General features: G+C 38.5%; 1 protein-coding gene across 1 annotated transcript in view; it reads right to left on the bottom strand.

Moving 5' to 3' along the window:
• GABRA1 (gamma-aminobutyric acid type A receptor subunit alpha1) overlaps positions 1 to 24,469 on the bottom strand; it is a 53,062-nt gene that overhangs the window by 26,803 nt on the left and 1,790 nt on the right. Inside the window, exons 2-4 of the mRNA XM_054976262.1 lie at positions 24,091 to 24,179; positions 20,015 to 20,127; positions 1,892 to 1,959 (exon numbers count right to left, since the gene is read on the bottom strand). Coding sequence (XP_054832237.1) covers positions 1,892 to 1,959; positions 20,015 to 20,127; positions 24,091 to 24,164 — 255 coding nt within the window. The 5' untranslated portion in view covers positions 24,165 to 24,179. The remainder of the gene's footprint in view (positions 1 to 1,891; positions 1,960 to 20,014; positions 20,128 to 24,090; positions 24,180 to 24,469) is intronic.

Here is a 24,469-nt window from a genome sequence, read left to right as displayed (position 1 = left end):
GGGAGTTTTGAACGAGTCCATCTAGCAATGTAGAGGCAAAAGATTCAAGATAAACACTGAGATTTAAAATAATGAACATTTATTATTTTTGTTTTGAAGGGGGTAATTTAGGTGAGTCTGATCTCACAAAAAAAGATGATGATTCCTGAAATCACCCGCAAGTGATAGTGGGACTTCTACAGTTCAGAAAATTTGTTCAAGAGCTATTATCTCCCCAACAGAAGAATGTTGGATATAGCTAGAACAGGGATATTTTATTATTATTATCTTTAAAAGTTATATTCTCCTTTTCTGCTACACAGATAAGTCTCTCCAGTCTCCTGCATCTATCTCTTTAAGCAAGCCCATACAGGAGATCACAAAACAGAGAGCTCTTTTAATCACAGAAGTCCAAAACTGCAACAACAATGAATACCCAAGGGGGAAGAGGTCATTTTTCAGATAAATTCTCTATGAAGCAGCCCATTTTAAACTTCCTATCCCTCCTCTTTGCCCAAATTCCTGTAGGTGTCACCTGTTTGAAGTGTCATGCACACTCAGTCTCCACAAATATTCACTCACATCCACAACTCAGCTTAGTAAATGCTAACCAGCCTACTGAATAATGTGAGATTAACTATTTGCTTTAGGATGCCAAGCTGAATTTTTTGAACTCCCTTAAATGCACTATTATCTTATGAACTTAATAGCACTGCCTTTAAGATAAGAATTGATTTTGCAAGTGTATGTTCAATTACCAAAATATCTTTATAAATGGTGCATTTTTTTACAAAAGATGTACATTATGTATAACCCACACAGACAACACAAATCCATCTGAGAACTGGCTTAAGTCATGTATATTTTTGTGATTAACAGAGTGAAACATAATCTTACATTCTTTATTTATGCCATACCGGTCCATTTACTAATTTATGTTCAACTGTAACATAACTGTAACTGGGCTGAAAAGGCTACACCAGCTCTTTGTGGCTTACAATTAACTATGGTGCAAAATTTATAATGAAATCTCTCAGATGCATTTTAGAATTTCGGTTTCCACTGTACCCCCATGCAAAAGAGATCACAAACTTTTAAACACTTGGACCAGCCATACCAAACATCTTTGGGAAGAGGGGAGTAAAAGGGAATACTTAGCAGACTGGTAAGGTATGTGAGACGAAATATATATGGCAATCTATTTTACATCTGTCTGTCTGTTCGTCCATTCTGCCTGCCTCAGGACCCAAGGCAGGTAACAATAATAAATACAATACAAAATAACCATCTCGGAAAACAATTAAAACACATCATTAACAGAAATAAATAAAACAGTTAAAACAAATAATGCAGACTCTGTTCAAGCAGTACTATAAGATCTTTTAAATAATCTGCCTTACAGCCTTGCCAGAAGGCTACGATGGCGTTTGCCTCATTCTTTCCAGGAGGCAGTGCAGCAGCAGCTAGACAGCAACAGAAAAGCTATGTCTGATAACAGATATGTCAAATCAAGTCTTGAAATAATCAGACAGAAAGCTATTTACTACATTCTGGATAGCTCTAATTTATTAAAGGTTTCATATCCTCCTTATCCTTAAACAATGAAATTCTCATTATAGGGAAAGTTTTCTTCCCAGTTACTGGCGCTTGGCCCGGTTTAGAAACAACGATATAAAGTAAGCCAATGATGAAAAACATTCCAGTCCAGATCACTATCATGGGCTTCATTGGGGATAACATTTCAGATGCATATTTAAATTCTCTTGAGCACAGCGTCAATTTGAAAGGCAATGGTTAATACTGCACAAACGGGTGGCATCATTCTGGGGAAAAGACTGAACAAATTAGGTTATTGCAGATTTCCATGCCCTCATGTTAAAATAAAATAAAATAAAGATAGGATGTCACTTACCATATCGTGGTCTGAAACAGGCCCAAAACTGGTGACAAAGATGTCAGTCTTCACCGCAGTTACACGCTCTGACAAAGCAAGAAATTAAGCCAGTGAGTGCTTTATGAACAGCTTTAATTAGATCAACTACTAGAAATGTTTTATCAAAACAGATAATGTATTGACTTTGATTAGGTATGCTGAAATTGGTCCACAACTATTTTCAGACATCCACATGTACAACTCATGTCCTGCTTACCAATCATTAAGCAAACTTGTTCAGACAATTCCAAATGAATGTGTCTGTTATCATGGTAATTAGTTTACTATGTGGTCACATGAAATATGTTCTCATTGCCTCTACCACCTCCTGCTACCATTTGCTATTGCCACACCTCTAATTTTTAAAAAGGGCAATTAGAAAAATGAAATTAAATCATTTGGACATTTTGAATTGATACTTACTACTTAGCTTTTGTGGGGCTCCTGTATCTGTCCATGAACCCAACTAATCCTCAGTTCTAGATATGACTACATGGGTATCATTGCTTTCTGCCTGCTGTCAATCATTTAAAGGACGTATCCAACTGTGCAAACTCAAAGACAGGAAAAATGGCAAGCAATTCTGTTTGCCTCATACTTTACAAAAGTTGGTTAATGCAATGACCTGAGTGAGCACGACCCCTGGGGATGCAGCCTTTTTTCTAGTAAATAAAGTGGTTTCGTTTTTGGAGTGGGCAAAGACAGTTGCTCAGCTTGGCACTGTACTCATAACGAAGGCCCACAGGGATTATCAGGAGCTCGCCTTACATGTGGTTGTGAAGTATATAGTCAAGATATGGACTTGCGGTGAGCATGTCGTGGTGAAGTTCTCAGTTTGCTTGTTCGCAACAATCATTTAGGACAACGTTTGCCCTATTCATACCATGTGTGTACATACACATCCAATTTTTTTTCAGAGTTTCCTTCTCTGAAGGAGCCTCAGGCAATGCCCTCACATTTCTCTTTAAATACTTCCTTAAGTTTGAAATACAGTCTCCTCATGTGGCATGAGAACTTTTTAAAAGGCAAAAATGTTGGCGTTTCATTACATGAGACAAAAGATTGTTTTAGGGTACATAAAAGTTCTGTTTTGTTTCATTTTAAATCCACTGATATTTGTGTCAAGTTTCAGTTCTTTATTATATTTATTTAATTACTTATTAAAATATGTACAGAAGATTCAATAACTGTATCAGAGAAAATTTAAATATATAAAACTAATTAAAAACAAAGACAGCAAACAGTCACAGCATCTTGACTAATACTGAAGATTTAAGGTTTCTAAAAGGCTTTCTTATATATAACTATTTTGCAATATCTAAAAACAAGCAGCAAGGGAGCAGCCTAAAATTTCAATAGGATACCATTCTAAAGCCCTGACGAGGGCCGAATCCACATTACCTCCGCGCGTCCCGGTGTTGCGCTAAATCTCTGCGAAACACCCGGAAGTATAGCGTCTTTCAAGCGCGATTTCTGAAATCGTGCTTGAAAGACGCTATACTTCCGGGTGTTTCGCGGACATTTAGCGCAACACCGGGACGCGCGGAGGTAATGTGGATTCGGCCCTTGATAGACCAGGGTCAAATCCACATTCACCCATTACCCGCATGTTTATCGGATATCTTCCGTTTGCCTCCAATCCGCGATTTTTTCCTCTTCGTTCACATTCCTGCTTCCAATCTGTCTTTTTCGCGCGTCCCTCCGGTCACACGGCCGCTCGAAAACCGCTTTTTGGGGCGGGACCTTTTTTCCCGCCCATTTTTTTTATTTTTTTGAGCGCACTTTTCCGTTATTTCGATCTTGCCTTATAAAGAAACATCATTGAAGATAATGATGCCTCTCTTTCCCCCACTGACAGCACTGATGGCTCTCTCCCGTTTCTTTTTTGGAAATTTGGAAGCATGTGGGAAGCTTTCGTGGGCATTTCCTATGCAGGACAGTTCAGTGCCTGAATTTTACTGAAGTTTCACTTCCTTGGAGTGTCATTATTTCGATATTTCATAATTTTGATATTACAGTAATATAAAATAAAAAAATAAAAAACAGTTAAAAAGGAAGTTTCGCAAGTCCGTTCTGAGGATGGATTCACCCCAAAATGATTTTTCAAACTACCAGATTTGATTCAGAAACAGCATAATCAATAAATCCAATGCTATGAAGTAAAAAACAGTCTTTTCCAGACTACGGAGCACTTGCAAGTTGAATTAGCCAATAGGAACTCTCGGAACGGCCGGAGAGACAGGAAGGGGGGTGGTTTTTAAAAAAACAGCGTAAATTGCGCATTGGCCCATTCACGGCCACCGTGAAACTCCCGTTGAAATGCGAATGAAATGCATCTGTTTAATGAGGTAATGTGACCAGCACTCGGGATTGCGTGGGGAATGCGGGGAACATGCGACTTAGAATGAGTAATGTGGATTCGCCCCAGGTGAGCCTGATCTCATCAGATTTCAAAAGCTAAGCTGGGTCGACCTTGGTTAGTAATTGGATGGGAGACTTCCAACGAAGACCAAGGTTGCAGAGGCAGGCAATAGCAAACCAGCTCTGTTTGTCTCTTGCCTTGAAAACCCACTAAGGGTTGCTCCATCCCTATTCTATAGTGTTGGCACAATTACAGAAAATGCTCTGGAATATAATATGTGCCGCAATGTTTGAAAAAGCCTGCTGGAAGAAACATAAGCTGCACATGAGAAGATACATAAGGAGAGCTGCTTTGGGGGGGGGGCAGTATGGTACTTTTAATTGTCAACATTATGGATTCATTTGGATTGTGCATGCATACTTGTGGATTTTACATGCCACTTATAAAATATTAATACATACAATGCATGCCATAAATATGGAAAAATACTGAAAAACATTTTTACTGGAAAAATTCCGGGAGGGTGGGGGGGACAGAACCAAAATCAAGACTCATGGGTTCAATTTGCACAAGGGAATCAAAATGAGGTCTGAGACTAGAACAACCGAGACAAGAAGTCTGAATGTATCTTGTTCCCTAAATTTCCCTTGTTGCCCAAATTCCCCTTTTCAAAGTACTTAGGCAATGCTGCTGCCTGGTTGCAGTGCCCCTCCATGCCCCTCCTTTCTTGAAGCAACCAGTATACCACTGGGAGCACCGCAAGCAACATGTTTTCAAAGGTCTGTAACCTTTTACAATTAAAGAGCGAAGCTACATCAGAGCAAGAGATCAACAAACAGCCTTAAGGAGAATTCATTTGTATCACTGGAATTGGATGTCATCAGTATATATCTCTTCCAGCTCCGTATCTCTCTATCCAGATCTGCTGGCAATGCCACAGAGGTACTGAGCCAGCGCCTAGGTTAAATGGTTGAAGGTGAAAAAACTTTAAACTGATCCTGCCATCAGGATCTTTTTCCTTTTTCCTTCCTCCTGTATCGTCCCTTTCCCCTGCTCCTTTCTCTCCTTCCCTTCACTTCCCACCCCCCAATCCCCAGCTTCAGCTATATTTATTATGTGCCCCTTTCTCCATAATGGGGACGCAAAGCAGCTTACATCATTCTTCTCTCCTCCATTTTATCATCACAACTATCCTGTAAGCAGGGTTGCCAGACAGAGCATAGCAACAAGCAGGAGGATTGTGGGAAAGGGCAGCACTCCCGATACAGGAAGTTATCATAGATCTGGAAATTCCTAGAGTTACCTGGAAGTATGGTAAACATTTCTGGGCTTTGCTATACAATGCATGTCATCGAAATGGATAAATATTGAAAAACATTTTTACTGGAAAATTCCAAAGAGCTACCCTTTGTTATTTACAGGTAGTTCTAGGAATTACCAGAACTCTACAGGAAGAAATACCTGTAAGTAGACAAAGCCTTTTCTTTTTAATTTCTCCTGCTGCCACTTCCAGCAGTTAGTAGCAAGACCTGAGGGCTTGGCAGCTCTAACTGTGAGGTAAATTAGATTGAGAATGTGTCATTGGACCAAGGTCACTGAGTGAGCTTCCCTGGAAGAGTGGTCATTAGAACCTGGGTTTTCCAGATTGTGGTAGGAAAATTGGACCATTAAACCACAGTGGCATTTGTGGGTGGAGGCTGCTGCTGAAGAGTAGCAAGCAGCCAGTCCTGGGTAAGTCATACAAGTCACATGGTAGCAAGTTGCCTGGTGGTTGATGTTGAGCCTGGCCTTGATGGGTCCTTCCTCAAATATCATAACAGGTCTGGAAAGGGCCCTGCCTCCCTCCCTCTGCATTTTAAAGCAGAAATCAAGGCTTGAAGGCTGGCAATACCATGTGATTGTCCAGCAATGGCCATTGAGGCATTAGTTTCTTAAAACTACACATGCTGGGGGGGGGTGTTAACCCCCATTTAAAAAAAAAACAGATTCCCCACCCCCACCCCTGAAAATTGGGATCGTATTCAGTTTTGTTGAAAAGTCTGTCTTGTCTGTTTGTGGCTCCAGTCTGGATTTAAGTATCTACAGATTTGGCTGTGTTGGAAATTAGATATACATAGGATCATCTGGCATGATTGCTTTAGTATACTGGCATGAACAGGTTCCTGGAGGTAGTTGTGGAATCGGTAAGAGCTAACAAACTGAAATTTAATCTGGACAAAATTGAGGTGCTACTGGTAGGAGAAGGTTTGACCCAGAAAATGTGGTATCTCCTCTTCTGGATGGAATAGCATGCCCCTTAGCTTCAGAGCTTGGGTTGTTACTGGAACAGAGGCTCCTGTTGGAGTGGCAGTGGTGGACAGGAATGCCTTTTGCCAGCTTCAGCTGGTGAGCTAGCTGCACCCCTTCCTGGGCAGGAAAGAGCTTGCCGCTGTGGTGCATGCCTTGGTAACACCTAGATTAGATTACTGAAATGCATTCTGTGTTGAACTGCCCCTGAAGACTGTCTGGAAGCTCCAGTTGGTACAGAGGGCTGTGGCCAGAATACTAGCTGGAGTAGGTCATAGGCACCATGTCACTCCAGTTTTGTTCCATCTACACTAGCTCTATATTTGCTTGTGGGCTCAATTCCAGATGTGGTATTAACTCTCAAAGCCCTATATGACTTGAAGCCAGCATAACGTAAGGACACCTCTCATAGGAAGCTATCCATGCACTCCAGTCATCTTCAGAGACCCTGCTCTGGGTGCTCCCACCATCTGAGGCTAGACAGGTGGCAATCTGAGAAAGGGCCTTCTTGTTTGTAACACAAAATTCATCTGTCTCCTTCTATCTTTATCTTCCTCCAGTGGGTGAAGACTTTTTTGTTTTGCTTGGCATACCTCCATTTGTCATTATTGGACCTCTTCCCTGGTATTGCTGTTACGTTTATTTTATATCTACTTTATTTTAAGTGTTGTTTTACTGTTAAAATGTTTTGAATTTTGCTGCCTTGGAGATCTTATTTTTGTGGAAAGGTGGCATAGAAATGTTTTAAATTAAATAAAATAAATCTGCACAGAGTTTGAACTTGGATTACTTGAAATGATTAATTACTATATCATTTCTGTTCTTTAAAGCATTCCTAAGAAGCCCTTTAGTCTTTTATATATATATATATATATATATATATATATATATATATATATATATATACACCTGCCATTCTCTTCACATCCTGGTTATTCTAGCATCCTACCCTTCTAATATACCTCAATATGAAGACTACATGTTTTAAGAGCTTGATTTGGTTCTTTACTGAGCCACATTTGGCTCTAGAGCCATAGGTTGCAGAGCCCTGTGCTAAGATATAAGTGGGAAAATGTAAAGAGAAAATAAAGCAGGATCAAGTTTGCTTTAAAGAAATAAGAAGTAAAAAAACTATTATATTAATAATATTCCAATTGCAGTGATATATTTAAACATTGAGTTTTGTATTTTGTATTTTTGATCAGTCTTAGGACTGCTGTGAATGACACTGAGAAGGCAGTTGGATAGTAGAATTTCCTAATTAGTCATCCAGTAAAATGGATATGGCTTAATTGAATCTGCTTGTGACAATATTAATTCTCTTAAAAATGGTAAAGATTTTCTTGGCATCAAATTGGGTAATATTTTAATTCTAAAGAGGGTCACAACAAGAATTAACCACAATGTACTGCAAATGCATGGCTATCCTTTAGGAAATATTAATTAAGAAATATGAATGGTCATGTCTTTAGTCCTGCAAAATGCTAGGGAGCTGAATGTTGTGATCTCATCCAGAGGAGCTGACTCACAGTGTAATCCTAAGCATAGTTAACCCAGTGTAAGCCTACTGAAATCTGCATAAAATTGCAGTGTAAATTAAAATTTTGCTTAGTGGCTAATGGTCTGACTATATGTTATGCATAAACCTAGTCAAATTTGTATCATCAATCCCGACAGTCTTTTTCCCCCAGGAAAAACTGCTTTAGAGAAGGACAAGTTCATGTAGAAAAACAGTATAAGTCAAGATAGTATTCTTAAAGTTTTATCTGATTGCTGGTTCTGTGTAAAATTGCTACCTCTAGAAACAGCTTTTCCTGAAAAAAAAAGTTTTTAATTGGGCTTTCAGGTAGTATTTGTGTACAAAGGGTAGTCAGAATTCAAACTAGCCCCCAAAATATCCATATAACTATTTTATGATTTATTTTTTTAGTTATGGAACAAAATATTTCCTGAAGTTCCATGAAAAGCAGTATGAACATGGCATATATTCTGTCCTAAACCTAGAAATCTCCACCACCACCAAAACAGTTTTCATAACTTTTTAGAACTTGGGTTGGCAGCTCCAAATTGGGAAACTCCTGGAGATTTAGCGGCTGATGGAGTTTGGGAAGCAAAGGGGCCTCAATGGGGTATAATGCCACAGAGTCCACTCTCCAAAGCAGCCATTTTCTCCAGGGGAACTGATCTGGAGAAACTGGAAATCAGTTGCAATTCTGGGAGATCTCCAGCCACCACCAGGAGACTGACAACCCTAGAGCCTAGCCATTCTGATAACTTTCCCATAGTTTGAACATAGCTGAAACTATTCTTAAATAAAGAGAGAATGGTATTTTAATGCACAATCAATATTCTGGAATCTTTGAAGAAAAAAAACACAGAACTTGTTATTCCACCTCCACCTCTCTCTTTTCTCTCAATACTGTGACACATAATAGCTATTCACAGTGAAATTATACTACATCTGGAAATCAGAGACAGAGGCTGTTCATGTTGTACTGGCAATGACTCCATCTATTGCTTTGGCGTGATGACCCTGATCACTTGATTCTAGTGCTCAGTTCACATCATCATTTGCCCAACATTCCATTTTTCATGATAGAAGATTGACATAAACCTGTTTTTCCCTCCCATAAACATAATGTCATTGTAAGTCTGGTCAGTGCACAGTCTGTGCTTCCTTCATCATCAACCATTTTGGGGGTGGGTGGGGAGATCTCACATATGAGGCCATCATGCATCTGGGACAGTCCCTGCCTCACAGCTGATATACCACTTACACACTTTAAAAACTGAAGTGCTAAACCAATGAGTGCATACACCAGATCGAGATTACCATACCAAGCTGTGATATCATAGTGGCACAGCATTTGTTCTGCACCTTCCCTGAGCAGTTCTTTGCTGGCATAGCATCTCATGGTTTAATATGGTAAATAGATTCTATTTTAAGTCAATAATACTAAATCAGTTTAAATCCTACTACTCTAATAGGACTGGATCAAGTTGTCTACCTGACACAATGATTTGGCAAGATGGTCTATGTTTTAAAAATAGTGTGTGTGGGGTGGGGGGGAGTTCAGCATTTTGTGACAACTGTGAAGGTATTAAATGCCCTAAAGTAATGACAACACAGAGATCTATGACCTACAACGCTTACAGAAGAACTTTGATCTCAGCATTGCTCATATCACAAATAATGTCATTTGATAGCTACCACTAATGTTACAAAGGATTCTTTTTCAGGCATATATGAATAACCAACTTTCATTAGTGTGAGGGTTTGTTGGTGTGTGTGTAAAACACCTATAGACAGAGAAGGGCACGTGCCCTTTTAGGTATTGGGTGTTTTTAAAGCCAAAACTTGTTTACCATTTTGGCAATTAGATGATTCAGGCATGCTTTGTTGGATACCCCAAAAATAATGAGTCATTCTTGCACAGGACAGCTTTACAGCAACTGACTCACAGAGTTGGGGTATCAGTTCCAGCGAAAGATCATTTGTATTATCCATTTGCATATCATGTTTATGGTTCATATCTATGATCTGGGCAGGGCATTGTTCATTGGACTACAAAAGCAAATGAAAATATTTCTGTATAATTGAGTTATTATAAAGTGGGGAATCCTGCACTGCCAAAAATGTGACCACCTGTTATCATATTTTATATATTCATCCCTGTATTATTTCACCTCACTTTTCTTCGGAGAGGCTCAGAGTTGGCTTTTCCCATTTAGTTGCCCTACACTTTTGAGAGGTGGATTAGGTACAGATACAGTGACTGGTCCAAGGTCTCTGGGAAGGCCATATGGTTGCATGGGCTTTAAAATTCTCTTTAGTCCAACATATGCTGTCCACTACACCATACCAGAGGACATGAAAGCAATTGATTCAGGATTATCAGGTGGTGGTAACAAGTAAAGACTGGAGAGCAAAGGTTTTCCTATTAAAGTTTTATAGATGGGGGAAACAATAGCATATTTACCCTCTTATTTTTTGAGCCTCACTGGAAACTAGAAGGTGCATGCCTGCATTAGCAGACAGTACCCAACAGAGTAGCTTATAGCCCCTGCCCCTACCAATGCATCTCTCTGAGCTACTTCTTACCACACAGCCCTAATAATCTGAGTAGAAAGCACTCCTGAATAATTCAGTTTTGCATCATTTGCAGAAAGCCAAGAGTGGGAGCTTTCCTGACTTCCTCAAGCAGACCATTCAATAAAGTAGGTAGGGACTATCACAAAGAAAGCACATGTACAGGCAGCTGTTTATTTTGCCCAGCTGCAGGACAGTGTCTGCAGAAGGCCCTGTCCAGATGAGCAAAGCTGCTGTGGAGGAACATAGGGGGAGAGACAGTCGCACAGATATGAGGGGCCAAGGCCATGAAGGGCTTTGAATGTGATAGCCATGGCCTTGAATCGAGCCCGGTAACTGATGAGCAGCCAATGGAGTGGCTGAAGAATGAGAGTGATATGTATGTTCCACTTGTTCCTCTGAATAAACGAGCTGCAGCATTCTGCACCAACTGGAGTCCAAGTCAGCTTTATGCACCTGTATAGAGTGCATTACTGTATACAGAGACTCGTATTCTAGTCTCAAGGTTGCTATGGCAGGTGGCCAGAACTGCCATCAAAATAGGGGGCTATCTTCCAGGCCAATCTGAGTTGTGTGAAGGCCTTTTTGCAGCTGCATTTACTTGCTTCATATATTTGTGATCATATTAGATGTTAAACCACCACTATTAAAATCATGTAATTATTCTGTAGTCTTTATTTCTGCAATTGTTATATATCAGTGAGAAAAACTTGAGAAACAAAGATAATTATTGTGCGTAATCTAACCATCTGTATACTGAAACAGACAATTTTTTCCTGAAGATAGTTTCAGGCAGGTTGCCATGGTGGTCTGCAGTAGAACAACAGAATTTGAGTCCAGTGACACCTTAGAAATCAACAAGATTTTCAGGATATAAGCTTCTGAGAGTCCCTTCTTCAGAGTTTTTCTGCTTTCCACTTCATTCCTTCAGCTCCTTCCAACACTGGGAATGCGGTACTCCCGGCTGCCACACAGTGGCTTGAGCTGGGGACCATACTTTGCCACTTCGGAAGGAGAAGCAGGCAGAGACATCTCCCAGGCATATGGGGATATAGCTGGGGGGGGGCGGAGACAAAGCCTTCAGAAGACGGCTCCGCCCTCCCTGCTGGCAGTTGCTCTGCGTGCTCGGCCCACCCACCTCACCCTGTAGTAGTGCAGGATTAACCGGCTGCTGTTCCCAGAGCCAGGTAGGAATTTTTTCTCCTCTCCCCATATTGGCAAGGTGGGAGAGGTGTTTTTTTGCCTACCTTGCACTGCAGGCAGAGGTTTGAGGTAATTGGCAGTGGTGGTGCATCGTTGTAAGTCACTGGCAGGAGAGAGTTTGGGGATAGGGAGCGGGCCGGTGAGCACCCCTTGGCAATTCCCCATTGGTGGGGAAATGGGGTCTACCAGGAGCGGATGGTATGCTTGTGACGGCTACCACCACCTGGAGACTGCCTGCAGTGAACCCCATGTGTAAGTCCTTCCCTCATGCTGTACGGCTGAGGCTTTAGGAGCTTGAAGGGGGGGACCATTTTGCCTGGCTGGCCAGGGAAAAGCCATTACATGGATGGCTCCTACCCGGGGCTGTGGGGCTCGCCCAGACAGGTCAAGGCGGTGGTCCAGGGGTGACCCCGTGGCTTGACCTGTACCGCTAGTTTGCCCTTGCCGTATTTAATGGTTGATGTTATATTAATAAAGTGGCCCTTTAGTTCCAACTCCTGTGTCTGCCTCTTCATTCCGACTGGGGTGGCAAAGATCATTCCTGGGATTGCAGGATCCATCAAGGTCAATGGGATGGAGTGATAAGGGGCAAGGGGATGAAACTGACCCATTTCCTCAATGAAGCTATGCTTGCAAAAAAGGAAAGAGGAGCTGTTTTACTCCCTTGCCCTCCTCACTCCAACACCCCAAGCCATGCAAGTCTCACAGTTCTGGGAATAATTTTTTGTAGGCACTGGAAGGGGTTGCAGGAACAAAGAGGAACACAGAAGAACTCCACATTTCATGCATGGAATGACAGGATACATCAATAAATTTGGACTTGATAACCAAATTCTAGCGGAAATTGAAGGACATTTTTATTACCTAGGCAGAAAATAAATGATATAGAAGTTTACATAATTAAAATATGCTAGGTAGAGGGAAGGAGAGGGAAAGAGAAATATATTGTATTCAGGCTTAGAGATACTAAATATGACAGATTTTTGTTTATTTGAATAGTTTGTTTAATCACCAGAACTACTCTATCTGTACTGTTCACATACTTACTGTTTATATATGATTATATAAGTTTCAATTTAATGTCTAATCTAGATCCTGTATAATTTTCTTATTATGCACTTACTTATGCACTTAAAATTCTTTATTAAAAAAATAACTTTGGACTTTCCCCCTATTTTCATTCTTTCTTCTAATCTTTTATATGCTAGTTTCCATAGCATTTCCAAAGCTCATTTTCATTGTTTAATATGCTGATTGCAACTTAAGAGTCCTAAGGCCTTGTATTCAGCATAAATCTATGAGTTCTGATGGTTCATAAATCAGTGAGCTCTGGTGGTTCATCAGAGGGTGTCTCTATGAGGCAGGTCAGCCCCACAGTGGCCCAATCCACATGAAAACCACCAGTCAATATCTGGAATTGGAGCAATTTTTAAAAAAAATTCAAGCAACATAGGAATATTTTGGAGACTTTCCACTTGCTCATACCACTTCATCTCATGTTTTAGTTCCCTCTTCTGCTATGAAATTATCTGCTAGCATTGTAGATTATCAAGAAATGCCAACAAATGAATGTTGGTGATCTGTATTTGAAGGAAATAGGATATAGTTATGCGCTCAGAAAAAAGTCTCAATAGGATAGCTATAGCAATAAAATGGATGTGTACATAAAAAAATTGTATTATATAACGGGAGTGTATCATACTTGTTTAGCCTAACGTTGAAGTCACTGGACAGTCAAAATGTGAAGTAAAGATCTGTGCCACTACCAATGAGTTATCAGAGGACTGCATATATGGAATTTAGCAGCTTACACACATATTTTTTAAAATAATTACCAAACACCGTTTGATTTAAGTTTGCCAACTCCAGGTTGGGAATTTCCTGGATATCTGGGAGTGGAATCTGGGGAGGCAGGGGTTTGTAGAGGAGAGAGACATCAGCAGAGTATAATGCCATAGAGTTTACCCTCCAAAGCAGCCATTTTCTCCAGGGGATCTCTGGAGATCAGTTGAGAGAGATCTCCAAGCCCCACCTGGATATTGGCAATTCTTCTGAGATTACTTCAGAAAAATCTCTAAGACATAAACAACAAAAAGTAATTTATTATTTTTACCAAAGATATATCTAAATAATACCATTATAACTTGGCGAGTAGACTCAACAATAAAAATGTTATAATCCATCTAATGTATGGGTGTAGGGAACATTCACCATTAACCAAAAAAAGTCCAAGTGGAAATAAATTTCTCAATTAATTTAAGTGAAATGATTCTTGTTATGCTATTAATCTGAATTCCAACACACTTAACTGTCTTCAATTTAATAATGAAATAGCTGTGCAATAGCTAGTTGATCTGAACAAAAACCTCATCTTTCTACTCTCTCCACAATGCTTATGTGAACCCATGATCGCTTTAATTTTTCTGTTCTTTGGAGGTGTTTGGGAGTTGATTCTAATCTACAAATACATTCAGTATACTTAAAGTAAAGAACAGTTAGAAAATAGTTGATTGCCTAATAGATAATTCTTGCATCTGGCTACCAGATAGTGAGTGTGACCTTCACCAGCTGCTGTATTCTGTTTAAATGAAATCGTATAGCTTCGAGCCAGATAGATACGGAAATGGAATTGGAATGTGATCAGGGGTCAGAATGCTGCTAACTCTGCATTATTTTCACAAGATATAGGATTCCCTCCTCCACCCCGCCGCCCAAATTTACAGAATTATAAATATAAAGCTGAACATCATAGCTTCTCTTAGATCATTTATACTATCACACATGTAGAGAAAAATTCAGAAGCTGGTCTCCTTTTTGTGTTGTCCAGAAAAAAATGTGTGTGTTAGAGGGAGATAAATCTTTATAATGCAATCTTGTGTAGCCATATAGCCGGACAAGAATGTATTCCAGGTTACGGTTGCAGTACATGATCAGATTTTAAGAACCGTAATTGATACAGAGAACTATGCAAAATTTAGATCCCCCCCCCTTCTCGATTTTGGGATCCTCAGTTCCTTCCCCACCCAGCACACAGACACACAAAGATATCAGTTTTCGACCAGAGCCCAGACTACCAGTATGGGTCTGATATAAATTGAGTCTGGACTGATGGCCTCCAGGCTCAGGTACATGACAACAATACTGCTTCCACATGAGGATTTCTCTCTGCATGGAAAGCAAGAAGCTTTACCTTAGAGGAGAATGTCTACATGACATGCTCATTCAAACAACAATTCATGCCATTTCTAGGGCTTTCCCTTGCGAATAAACGGGTGCTTTGGCTCAAAGGGGAGTCTGCCAAGTGGCTAGGAGGGAGCATCTGTGTGGACACTTCACTTTTTATCCTTTTCCCTGTTGAGCCATGCTGTATAGCACAACACATGAAGTTAGGAAAGTTCCCACTTTCCCAGCATTCTGCAAACCGAATTGTTAAGAAGGGCTTTTTTACACAGGTAGGAGGGACTGTATTGTAATGAAAAATGCTTTGGAAAAGGGCGAAGAGACTGTAGACTATACTATTGTGTACCATCTGTTGCTGTAAGTATGCTCCTAGTTAATTCCTGCATTGTGTCATGTTCAAATTGCTTAGGTTTTGTTTCGGTATTGTTAATTTCTTCAAATTTCTGCTTGCTTATGTTTCGTATTGTTTTAGCTTTAACGCTGTATCAGGTTTTTGCTTGTTTTCAAATTTTCTGCTATCCAATACCCAATTGCATTGTTTATTGAATGTTCCAGCTGTAGTTCATATTGACTCACACTATGTAATCCAACTTGAGTCTCAGTGAGAAAGGCAGACTATAAATAATGTAATTAAATAAATAACGTAAATAAACCTGAAGGGAAACAAGAGTGTTTCTGGCCATATGATTGCTGTGTGGCCCTTGCAGAACAGCATCTGTAAAAAGTGTCATAGGAGCCAAGGAGTGTGGACTTAATTCCTGCAATTCCCAGGCTCCTTGCTTCTGCTGCCACACTGGAAGTACTTTTTTCCCACCCCCAACTGGAAGCAGGCTGCATCAGTTTTACACATTTAATAAAGAAGAACTGTCAACCTTATGGGATCCTCCAGTTGAAATCATTCCTCCGTGTTACTCTTAATATTTTATAGAATTTATTTCCTGGAACATTGCTGGATGGGCTAATAAGTGGGGGGATTCTGATTTTTTGAATTTTTTGTCGACATTTGATATGATTTTTTTATATAGAATTTCATTTTCACAACTAATGATGGCACTACTAATAAAGAAAGATTCATAATGTCTTCCCATATTAGAAACACAGTTAAAGTGAGCTGTCAATTAATGTTTAGCCTCCTAAACCTACAGTAAAATCAGTAGTACCAGATGTTCTTAAATGCTTACCTGATCCTCACCAACCATACTGCAGCAGTTTACAGACTGTACCATTCACTGTTTACCCTATGTACACACCACTGCTGGTGACAATAGCAGTGCAGTGTACATAGGTATGTACTACTGTTGTTTACTTATTTGTCTCTTCTTCATTTTTGCTTCAATTCCTTGAGTTGCAGTTCCTATTTTTGTAACTTTAAATAGCCACACACAAAACATGCTCCAGTTTTAAAAGTTAAAAATCTGATGGCTGGATTTAAATATTTTATAATCCAATTCGATAACATTTTGCATTAACAAAAAGATCATCATAATCACTTTTGTTGATAAGGATATGCCAATACAAATGTTGAAAGCAGGAATGCTCCACTGTATTATGACTTGGCCTGACTATATTTGATTATGAACTAAAATGAAATTAAGTTTTTTTCCCCAGCTACTTATTATTCTTATTATTCTGAACTTTTGAGCATATGCAGAACCTGAATATGCATGTGCGGGATCATAACAGTGGGGAAAAGTATGACAGCCCTATCTGGAGGAAGGTGGGACTTGATGCACAATAGGACAAGAAAGGGCGAGAAGAAACCGACACCGATGCCCTTCCAATCTTCAGTACATGGGTGGAGAATTAGGGCTGAGATACCTGCACTGACCCAGAATCTACAAATTGCAGCAAGGGCAAAAGAAAAAAAAATAAGATGATGACATTGGCCATAATTCCTATATTCTTCTTAACCAAGTTGTATCCAGATGTGCTTGTGTAATACACGCTGCATTACTTGCTATTAAGGCAGACTAAAACCTACCGTTGTATTAATCAAGGATCAAAAAATATTTATTCCAGGACTAATCCCAGGGTTTACATTAAAGTGGAGAATGTCATCACAGTGAGTGAACAAAATAATTACTTGTTTCCTTACATGTTACATTAAAAATCCTCAGTCCAAAAATAAGTCATTATTTTCTTGAGTTCCTAACAGCAGAATGTTCTATGAATAACACTCGAGAAAGCTTAAGTTCAAAGATAATCATTCCCAAATGCAAAAAACTAAAGATGTTATTCAACATCTATTGGGGGGAAACGATAGAATTAACAGATAAAAGGAATGCTAAGGTTGGTTAGATGAGAGGTTGCACAGTTTTGCATTTTGTGGTAAATGAAATCTTTGAGGACAGATAGTTAAAAATAAAGGCAACAGGTTTCTGACTAATTTGTTTTCTATTATACATGCACACCCGATACTTGAGTGTTCTTTTTTCTTTATGCTTAGCAAATGGTTTAGGGACCAAAGAAAAACCATATACACGTGAGAAAGAACAGCACACACCAGTGGAATTTTGCTTTGGGATTCTGCTGCAGCAAGCATGCTTCCTGCCCAAACTGTGGCAGGAATGATTTTGCATCCCATCCCCCTCAGAACTGTAGACTGCAGACATTGGGGTAGGGGAGAAATAACAGTTGCCTCAAGCAGTGCAACCTTAGTACACACACACACCACACACACACCCTTTTTTTTGGGGGGGGGTTGCTGTGGAGCTCCAGATCCCTCTCTTCCTGTAGCAATAACGTGAGTGGAGCACATTTGGTCTGAACAGAAATGTTTTCGATAAAATGAGTACTCAGTTTCCTGAGGGTAAAGTGTAGATGACTGGGGAAGGCAATGGCAAACCACCCCATAACAAAATGTCTGCCAAGAAAATGTCGTGATGCAATATCTCCCCATGGGTCAATAATGACTTGGTGCTTGCACAGAGAGCTATGTTTACCTTTTACATAATTTGTCAGGATAATTAATAACAACAACAACAACATTTTATTTATATACCACCTTCAGGGCAACTTAATTCCCACTCAGAGTGGTTTACAAAGTATGTTATCATTATCCCCACACCAACAAACACCCTGTGAGGTGGGTGGGGCTTGAGAGAGCTCCTAGAAGCTGTGACTGACCCAAGGTCACCCAGCTGGCCAAGTGGAGGAGTGAGGAATCAAACCCGGCTCTCCAGATTAGAATCCTGTGCTCTTAACCACTACACCAAACTGGCTCTCAGTTAACCATTAACCATTTTCACTAGCTTCATATTTGTTTATCAGTGTTGGGTCATGCAAACAGGCCTGTTTCTGAATGGTTGGTAAAGATTTGTGCAGGTTAGGTGCATATTATGTAATTAGATTGTAGAACACCATGAGGCATTTGAGAATGGCAGGACTCTTGACTGAATGATCCCCAGAGAGGTTAATTCCTTGATGCTGTGCATCAACACTTGAACCTTTATGCAGTAGGGAATGAGGTTGATAGGCAGTTTGGTACAGATGAGGAATAGCAAAGATGTGACCCTTGGTCATGCCAAGCCTGGAGCAATGGTGAACATGCCCAAAATACTGGCAAATGGGGCAGCCTTTGAGGGAACCCATACAACTAGGGAATGAATTTAATTATTTGTACAGTTCAGGTTGTCATTAAAATATGCAGTTTAGCCCATACAGTTTGTCTGGCATCTTGCAGCACAGGGCAGTTCCACCTGCTGAAATGGCAAGATATTGTTTGGGTTGCCATGGGAATAGCTTAAGTAAATACTGAACTGCACACTCAGTTCTTTCCCATTTGTACATGTACCTTCTTCAGATCTCAAAATATGGTCTTATGACCTTGGAAGTTTATAAGATCATGAAACTTGATACAGAAGACGACAAATATTAAATTCACTTGAAGTTCATATTCATTGAGTTTGTATTAAAAATTAATCTGCAATACATCAAAGACTTTGAAGTGCATCTAGTCAAAATCGCTGGTGACAGCAGTATGATATACCTTGGGTTCAATGCAAAGCTGTGCATCAGTCATGCTCATCAAACCTCATAACTCTTGCTGCTTTCGAATAGCTCCTTACATCATCCACAAAAACTGCTGTTAAATGTTAAGAGACCTTCAGAAATATCCTTAGCTACAGTCAAAAGCAGAAATTGGAAATGCTCCCAATATAATTCACAGCATCTTTATTTTTCTGATATAGTTGCATGTAAATGAGTTCCTCCTCAGTATAGAAGTAGAATTTAATAGCATATTTTTAAAACAAAGAATGCCTTTTCTGACCTATGAATATTAAGAATAGAAATGTAGAACTGCACAGATAAAATATTCTGTACTAAATACTGATAGCACCGAGAAGCCTTGGGTATGGATGACATACACAAATGCAGCTTATTTAGATAACCTGTATTTGTTAAAGATTGTTAAGTTTGAAGCCACTTTTATTTTGTTCAATATTTTAGGCATTGTAAAGGGATCCCTTTATCATGCTTTTCAGGATGATATAAAAAAACAATTTTTGTTCTCAAGCATCCTAGTCCTCAACTCAGTTAAACTAAATAGGTAGTATTTACATACATTTCTGTCAATTTTGTCAATGACATCCGAACCACAAACATAAGTTTAACCTAGTTTAATCATTAGACTGAAGGAAAAATAAAAACTAATGGATTTTTTTAAAAATGTGGTGCTACATTAGCAAGAGAAGAAGCATTTTTTCATTGGTATGTTTGGGTTCAGATTTTCATCAACATTATCAGAGATTCCAAAATATTTTGTATTTAGACATAGAATTTGGATGTATTTATATGGCAGTGCAGATCTGGCAAAGATATATTGCTGGACTAGTTAGTTAATTAGTACATCTTGGTAGTCACATATTCATTTTAGTGCCTTATGAACCTATAACACAGGACTGAAGCAATTTTAGGAAAGAAGCAAATTGTATCACATTTTTTTTTCTTGAAGCAAATCCAGTAATTACAATATACGTACCTCCTAATCCTGGTCTCAGGCGATTATCATAACCATCAAGTAGTCGGTCCAGAATTCGAGTGAATATCGTTGTGTTGTCCTTAATTTCATCTTGTAAGGAAGTTTGTCCATAGCTGAAAATACAGTGCGGTTAACATTATAAACCATCAATCCACCAACAAACCTACAAAATCGTTACTATGAATTCTGTTTACTCTTGATTAAAGTGCAAAATCTCTTCAATTGTGCCAGATTGTGAAAGTATTATAGGGTTGTTTCTCACAGATATCTTCTTTTTAAAGTGCACTTATTCATTAGAAAGCTCACACCAAATTATATGCAAGCCTAGAAGTGGATAAATGTGTTACCCATCAATTTTTTTCATCGTAGACCATGTTTGAAGTATTTCTGCTTTTTTCACTAAATTTCATGAGTACAGGATAGCATGTTTCCTTACTGAACCTCAAAACCATTTATTTTATTGCCAAATGAAATGTATCATGAATGAACTCTGTGAGATATCTAAATATGCCAAAAGAAGTAGCTTGTGATTTGACAGCTCAATCCTGAGCTTACAGTTTGATAAACAATCATCACAGATTTTAAGAAAATAGTTAAGTATTGCAGCCCATGATACCATCACTGCACTATACATCCCTGCCCACATGCCTGCCAATTTCTTCATGATATAATCAGATTTCTATTAAAATAAAAACTGGCTTGTTTTGCTTTTTGGATACTTTTAGGAAACCCATATAGGCACACCTCAATTATTTCCTTGTGACCAAGAAATCGCATTTTTAGATGTCAAGCTTAGTACCCAAATATCTGCATCCAAGGACTACAGCACAGAGTAACATCCTGGCGATTTCAGTGCAGTTATTTGATTTTGATATGTGTCAAGTTTTAAGTTCAGGTTGATATTCTATATATTATCATAGCCAAACATGTTCACCAGAAATCTGTGTATACAAATGGTAGTAAGTTTCCTCTACTCTAGACTGCTGTTTAACAGTTGCATATAAATCTTCATAGCCAATTATTTCTATGGGTTTACCATGGACGTGAGCTAAGTTCTGACCTCTTCTCAAACATCTCAAGTACTTGTGATTAAGAGAATGATTCCCCTTCTGCACTCTCAAGTACAAATCATGCTGTTTTCTCCTAATCATCTATCATGGTTGTCTTAGAGCCAAATCTTTGAACTCTTCTTCTGCCCTTCGGCTGGGAAAACTCCTGTTTGCTAAGTGGGATATTTGCCAGTGTAAACTCAGCAGGTCTTAGCCCTTGAACCCCAAGTTACTTTCCTTTTGATCACTTTGTCACATACATTATTACTGAATCAGCCTTCTGGTGTGATATAATTGAATGAGACATTCTTTTCCCAGAATCTCTTGGGAAGTGTCTTTCTTCACAAACACTAACAATGGAATCAATGTTTTGTAAGCTCTACTTATTATAACCAATAATTATCAAGTTAAACAAACATATGAAGTTAAATTACAGTTTAACCTTCATAAATGTCTAGATGTTCATGTTGCCAAGAGCATAAATATAGAGAAAAATCAATTTATCTATCCTGTTTCATGGATGAAACATTATGTTCCATCATTTTTTTCAAATAAATGTGTAACTAACAACCTCAAATGGAAACAGCAAATTTTCCTTCATAATTTTGAGATCTCAGTACAAGTAGATGCATCACTTACATTCCTGCAATTTACCACTTCAAAATGTATACTAGTATATATAGTCTATAGTTTTTGTATACATGATCATTAACAATAAGATGTTTTCTCTGTGAGTAATCAGGCTCTTCTGAGCTAATCTATTTACTATCATAAGTATACCTTTGCAAACTGGTGGATGTTTGTTTAATTCCTTATGATACTTCTTATGTATCTGATAAGAAACCTTTAAAATTCTTGAAAACACAGCATTTTTAATTTGTCAATCAATGTGTAACTAAGACTAATCAAAAGTTCAACCAAAGCTAGGCCTCTGCATTTCCACAATAGGTCAACTAGATCTTTTCTGTAACATCTGGTCATTTTATATGTTTGAAAATCCGCCATAAACATGCCTTCAATAACCATGATTGGTGGAAGTATCCATACATTTTGTTCTGCTATAAATATGCCCTTTGAATGTTTCAGCTATGATGCAGTCAACAGAAATGCAGGACCCATCTTTTCTTGAATTAAGTACCAGTTTTGCTTACATTTAATCTAAGACTACATTATCCATGAGCCATATGATGTTCGAAGTAGTTACACTATGCACATGCTGCTATAAATTGAAATTCCAACAAAATTCTTGGGATATTTGTCTGTTTCTTGTGTTGTTGAACTTCCACCTCACTTTTGAGGTTAAAAAAAAGGATAGAAAAATGGTCCCACTGAAAACAATGGAGATTAAATGAACATTGAAAGACTTAAGTAATTTTGATTTCAACGTACGTTAATGATCTCAAGAGTTTGTCCAATGCTCTTGCAGTAAGTGCATGTGTATGCATAAAGAGATATAAATTACAATATGATGTACTAATAACAGTGTAGTGGGGATTCTACCTATTTCTAACTGTAATGTTGTTCATACATAAGCTTAGACTTCAACTTATTTTTTTCTTCTGGATAAACACCCTTCTCCATGAATAGGAGAACATAAACAAATAGTAGGGACACCCTGCCATAATATCATAAAACATTTAAAATGCAAAATTACAAATAATTCCTTCTATCATTTATCTTAACAAAATATCTCTAGCATTGGTAGCTCCAATTTATTAATGGCACTACCTGTTCACAAACAGGTGAATTTTCATTATATGTGACATCCGCCCACTGTGTAAGCAGTCATAAGCCAAACCTGGATGGGCAAACATTTTATTTTTGAAATGATTGTTTTCCAACGTGTAGACGGAACATATTGAAGGAAAATGTCAGTTACTGTGTTTGTGGTTTCACACTAAACAACTGTATAATAAAACACTGTGTGCTAACTCCATCTACAGGTCATTATAATAGTGACACCTCATGCAATTTTTCAGAGGCAAGCAAATGCATCTTGGTTCTGCCTTTCAAATCTACAGTTCCAGTGTAACATACATACCATCACATGACATGAGTAAGATGATCACACAGAGAAAGATAGCCAAAGTGCAATTTCCTTTTTATTTAGAAAACCTGGTTGTTTTTCATTCATGAGTTACACAAGCTAAAGTTGTACACATCTTTCATTTAGTTGTCTATTTTATTGTCCCTCTCATTGAGAAGAAATGCTGAAGATCAGTTTGATTATTCCCCACCACCCCAGTTCTACACAAATACACATATCTGTTTTAAATGTTGCTGCTAAATAAAGGACATGAATTAGATTATTCTCAGTTATAGGTACAAAAATATTCTCCATCATTTGCAATTCAGAGTCAAACCACATTTTCAGTGATATATTCATGAGATTACTGATAAAACTATAACCTCTATGGATCCATTTTGCAACTTAAGAGTTCTTCCCACATCCCATTCAATATATTTAGGGTGTCCCTGTTCTCCTAAGCCAATGACAAATCCCTGCACGGACATGAATTCATTCTTCCCATACCTAGCATAATTTGACTCAAAATGTTCTGTTAATAGATCAAGTTAAGGTATTTAGACTGTATTTAAACTAAGTTCTGTTTTAATAAGCTAGTACTAACAACTTATGGGCAGTCCTAGTAGTAGCAGGCCAGTCCCACTCATTTCAGTGAGGCGGAAAAAAATTAAGAAACCCATACATAAATTGCTAAAATGAAGATGTGTCTTGCGCATTTTATCTGTATAAAGGACCATGCACTCTTAGCTGCACTTAAATCATTAATATAACTTTAGTGTAGCTAGTCTTTCCTGTAGCTTTTCTGAACAGCATTGCACTACAGATGTTTTTTTTTTCCATTTTCTGGTGTTTTGATTTATCTGGGATTTGAGCAGGATTAACTTCCCTCAAATATACTTAACCCAACCCATGTGTTGCCTGTTTCTTATTCTCTTGTAACCATTAAAAAAGGAGAGTTCCAAACTGAGATTTGTGTATGTTTTAAAAAGCTCTTTTCCCACCTTCTTCCAGTTAGTGTGCTCATGAGGAGAGCGCAGGCCCAAAGACGATCATAAAGAAGAGTTGTCATCTTCATGGTAGATTAGGGAAACTGAAAACAAAATATTAAAACATAAGAAAACATTCCTTGCAGTGAAACATCACTTGAAAATTGGAACTGACTTGAAATAAGTATAAAATAATGTCAATTGTTCTCCTTGAAGTCAAAGTAGTGAACGATGGTGTGCCACTCACAGGAAAAAGAAAATGGCCCCATCCATTTCACACTTAATAATTTCCACTTAACGGTTTTCTAGAGATAGAGTTCTTCATTTAGTTCAATGTAAAAACCTGCATCTAATCTCTTTTATGGTTGAAGATACCTGATCCATCATCTCAAAT

Source organism: Eublepharis macularius, chromosome 4 (assembly GCF_028583425.1).
Source record: "Eublepharis macularius isolate TG4126 chromosome 4, MPM_Emac_v1.0, whole genome shotgun sequence".
In the NCBI taxonomy this organism is placed as follows: Eukaryota; Metazoa; Chordata; class Lepidosauria; order Squamata; family Eublepharidae; genus Eublepharis; species Eublepharis macularius.
This window is presented reverse-complemented; position numbering and strand designations above follow the sequence as displayed.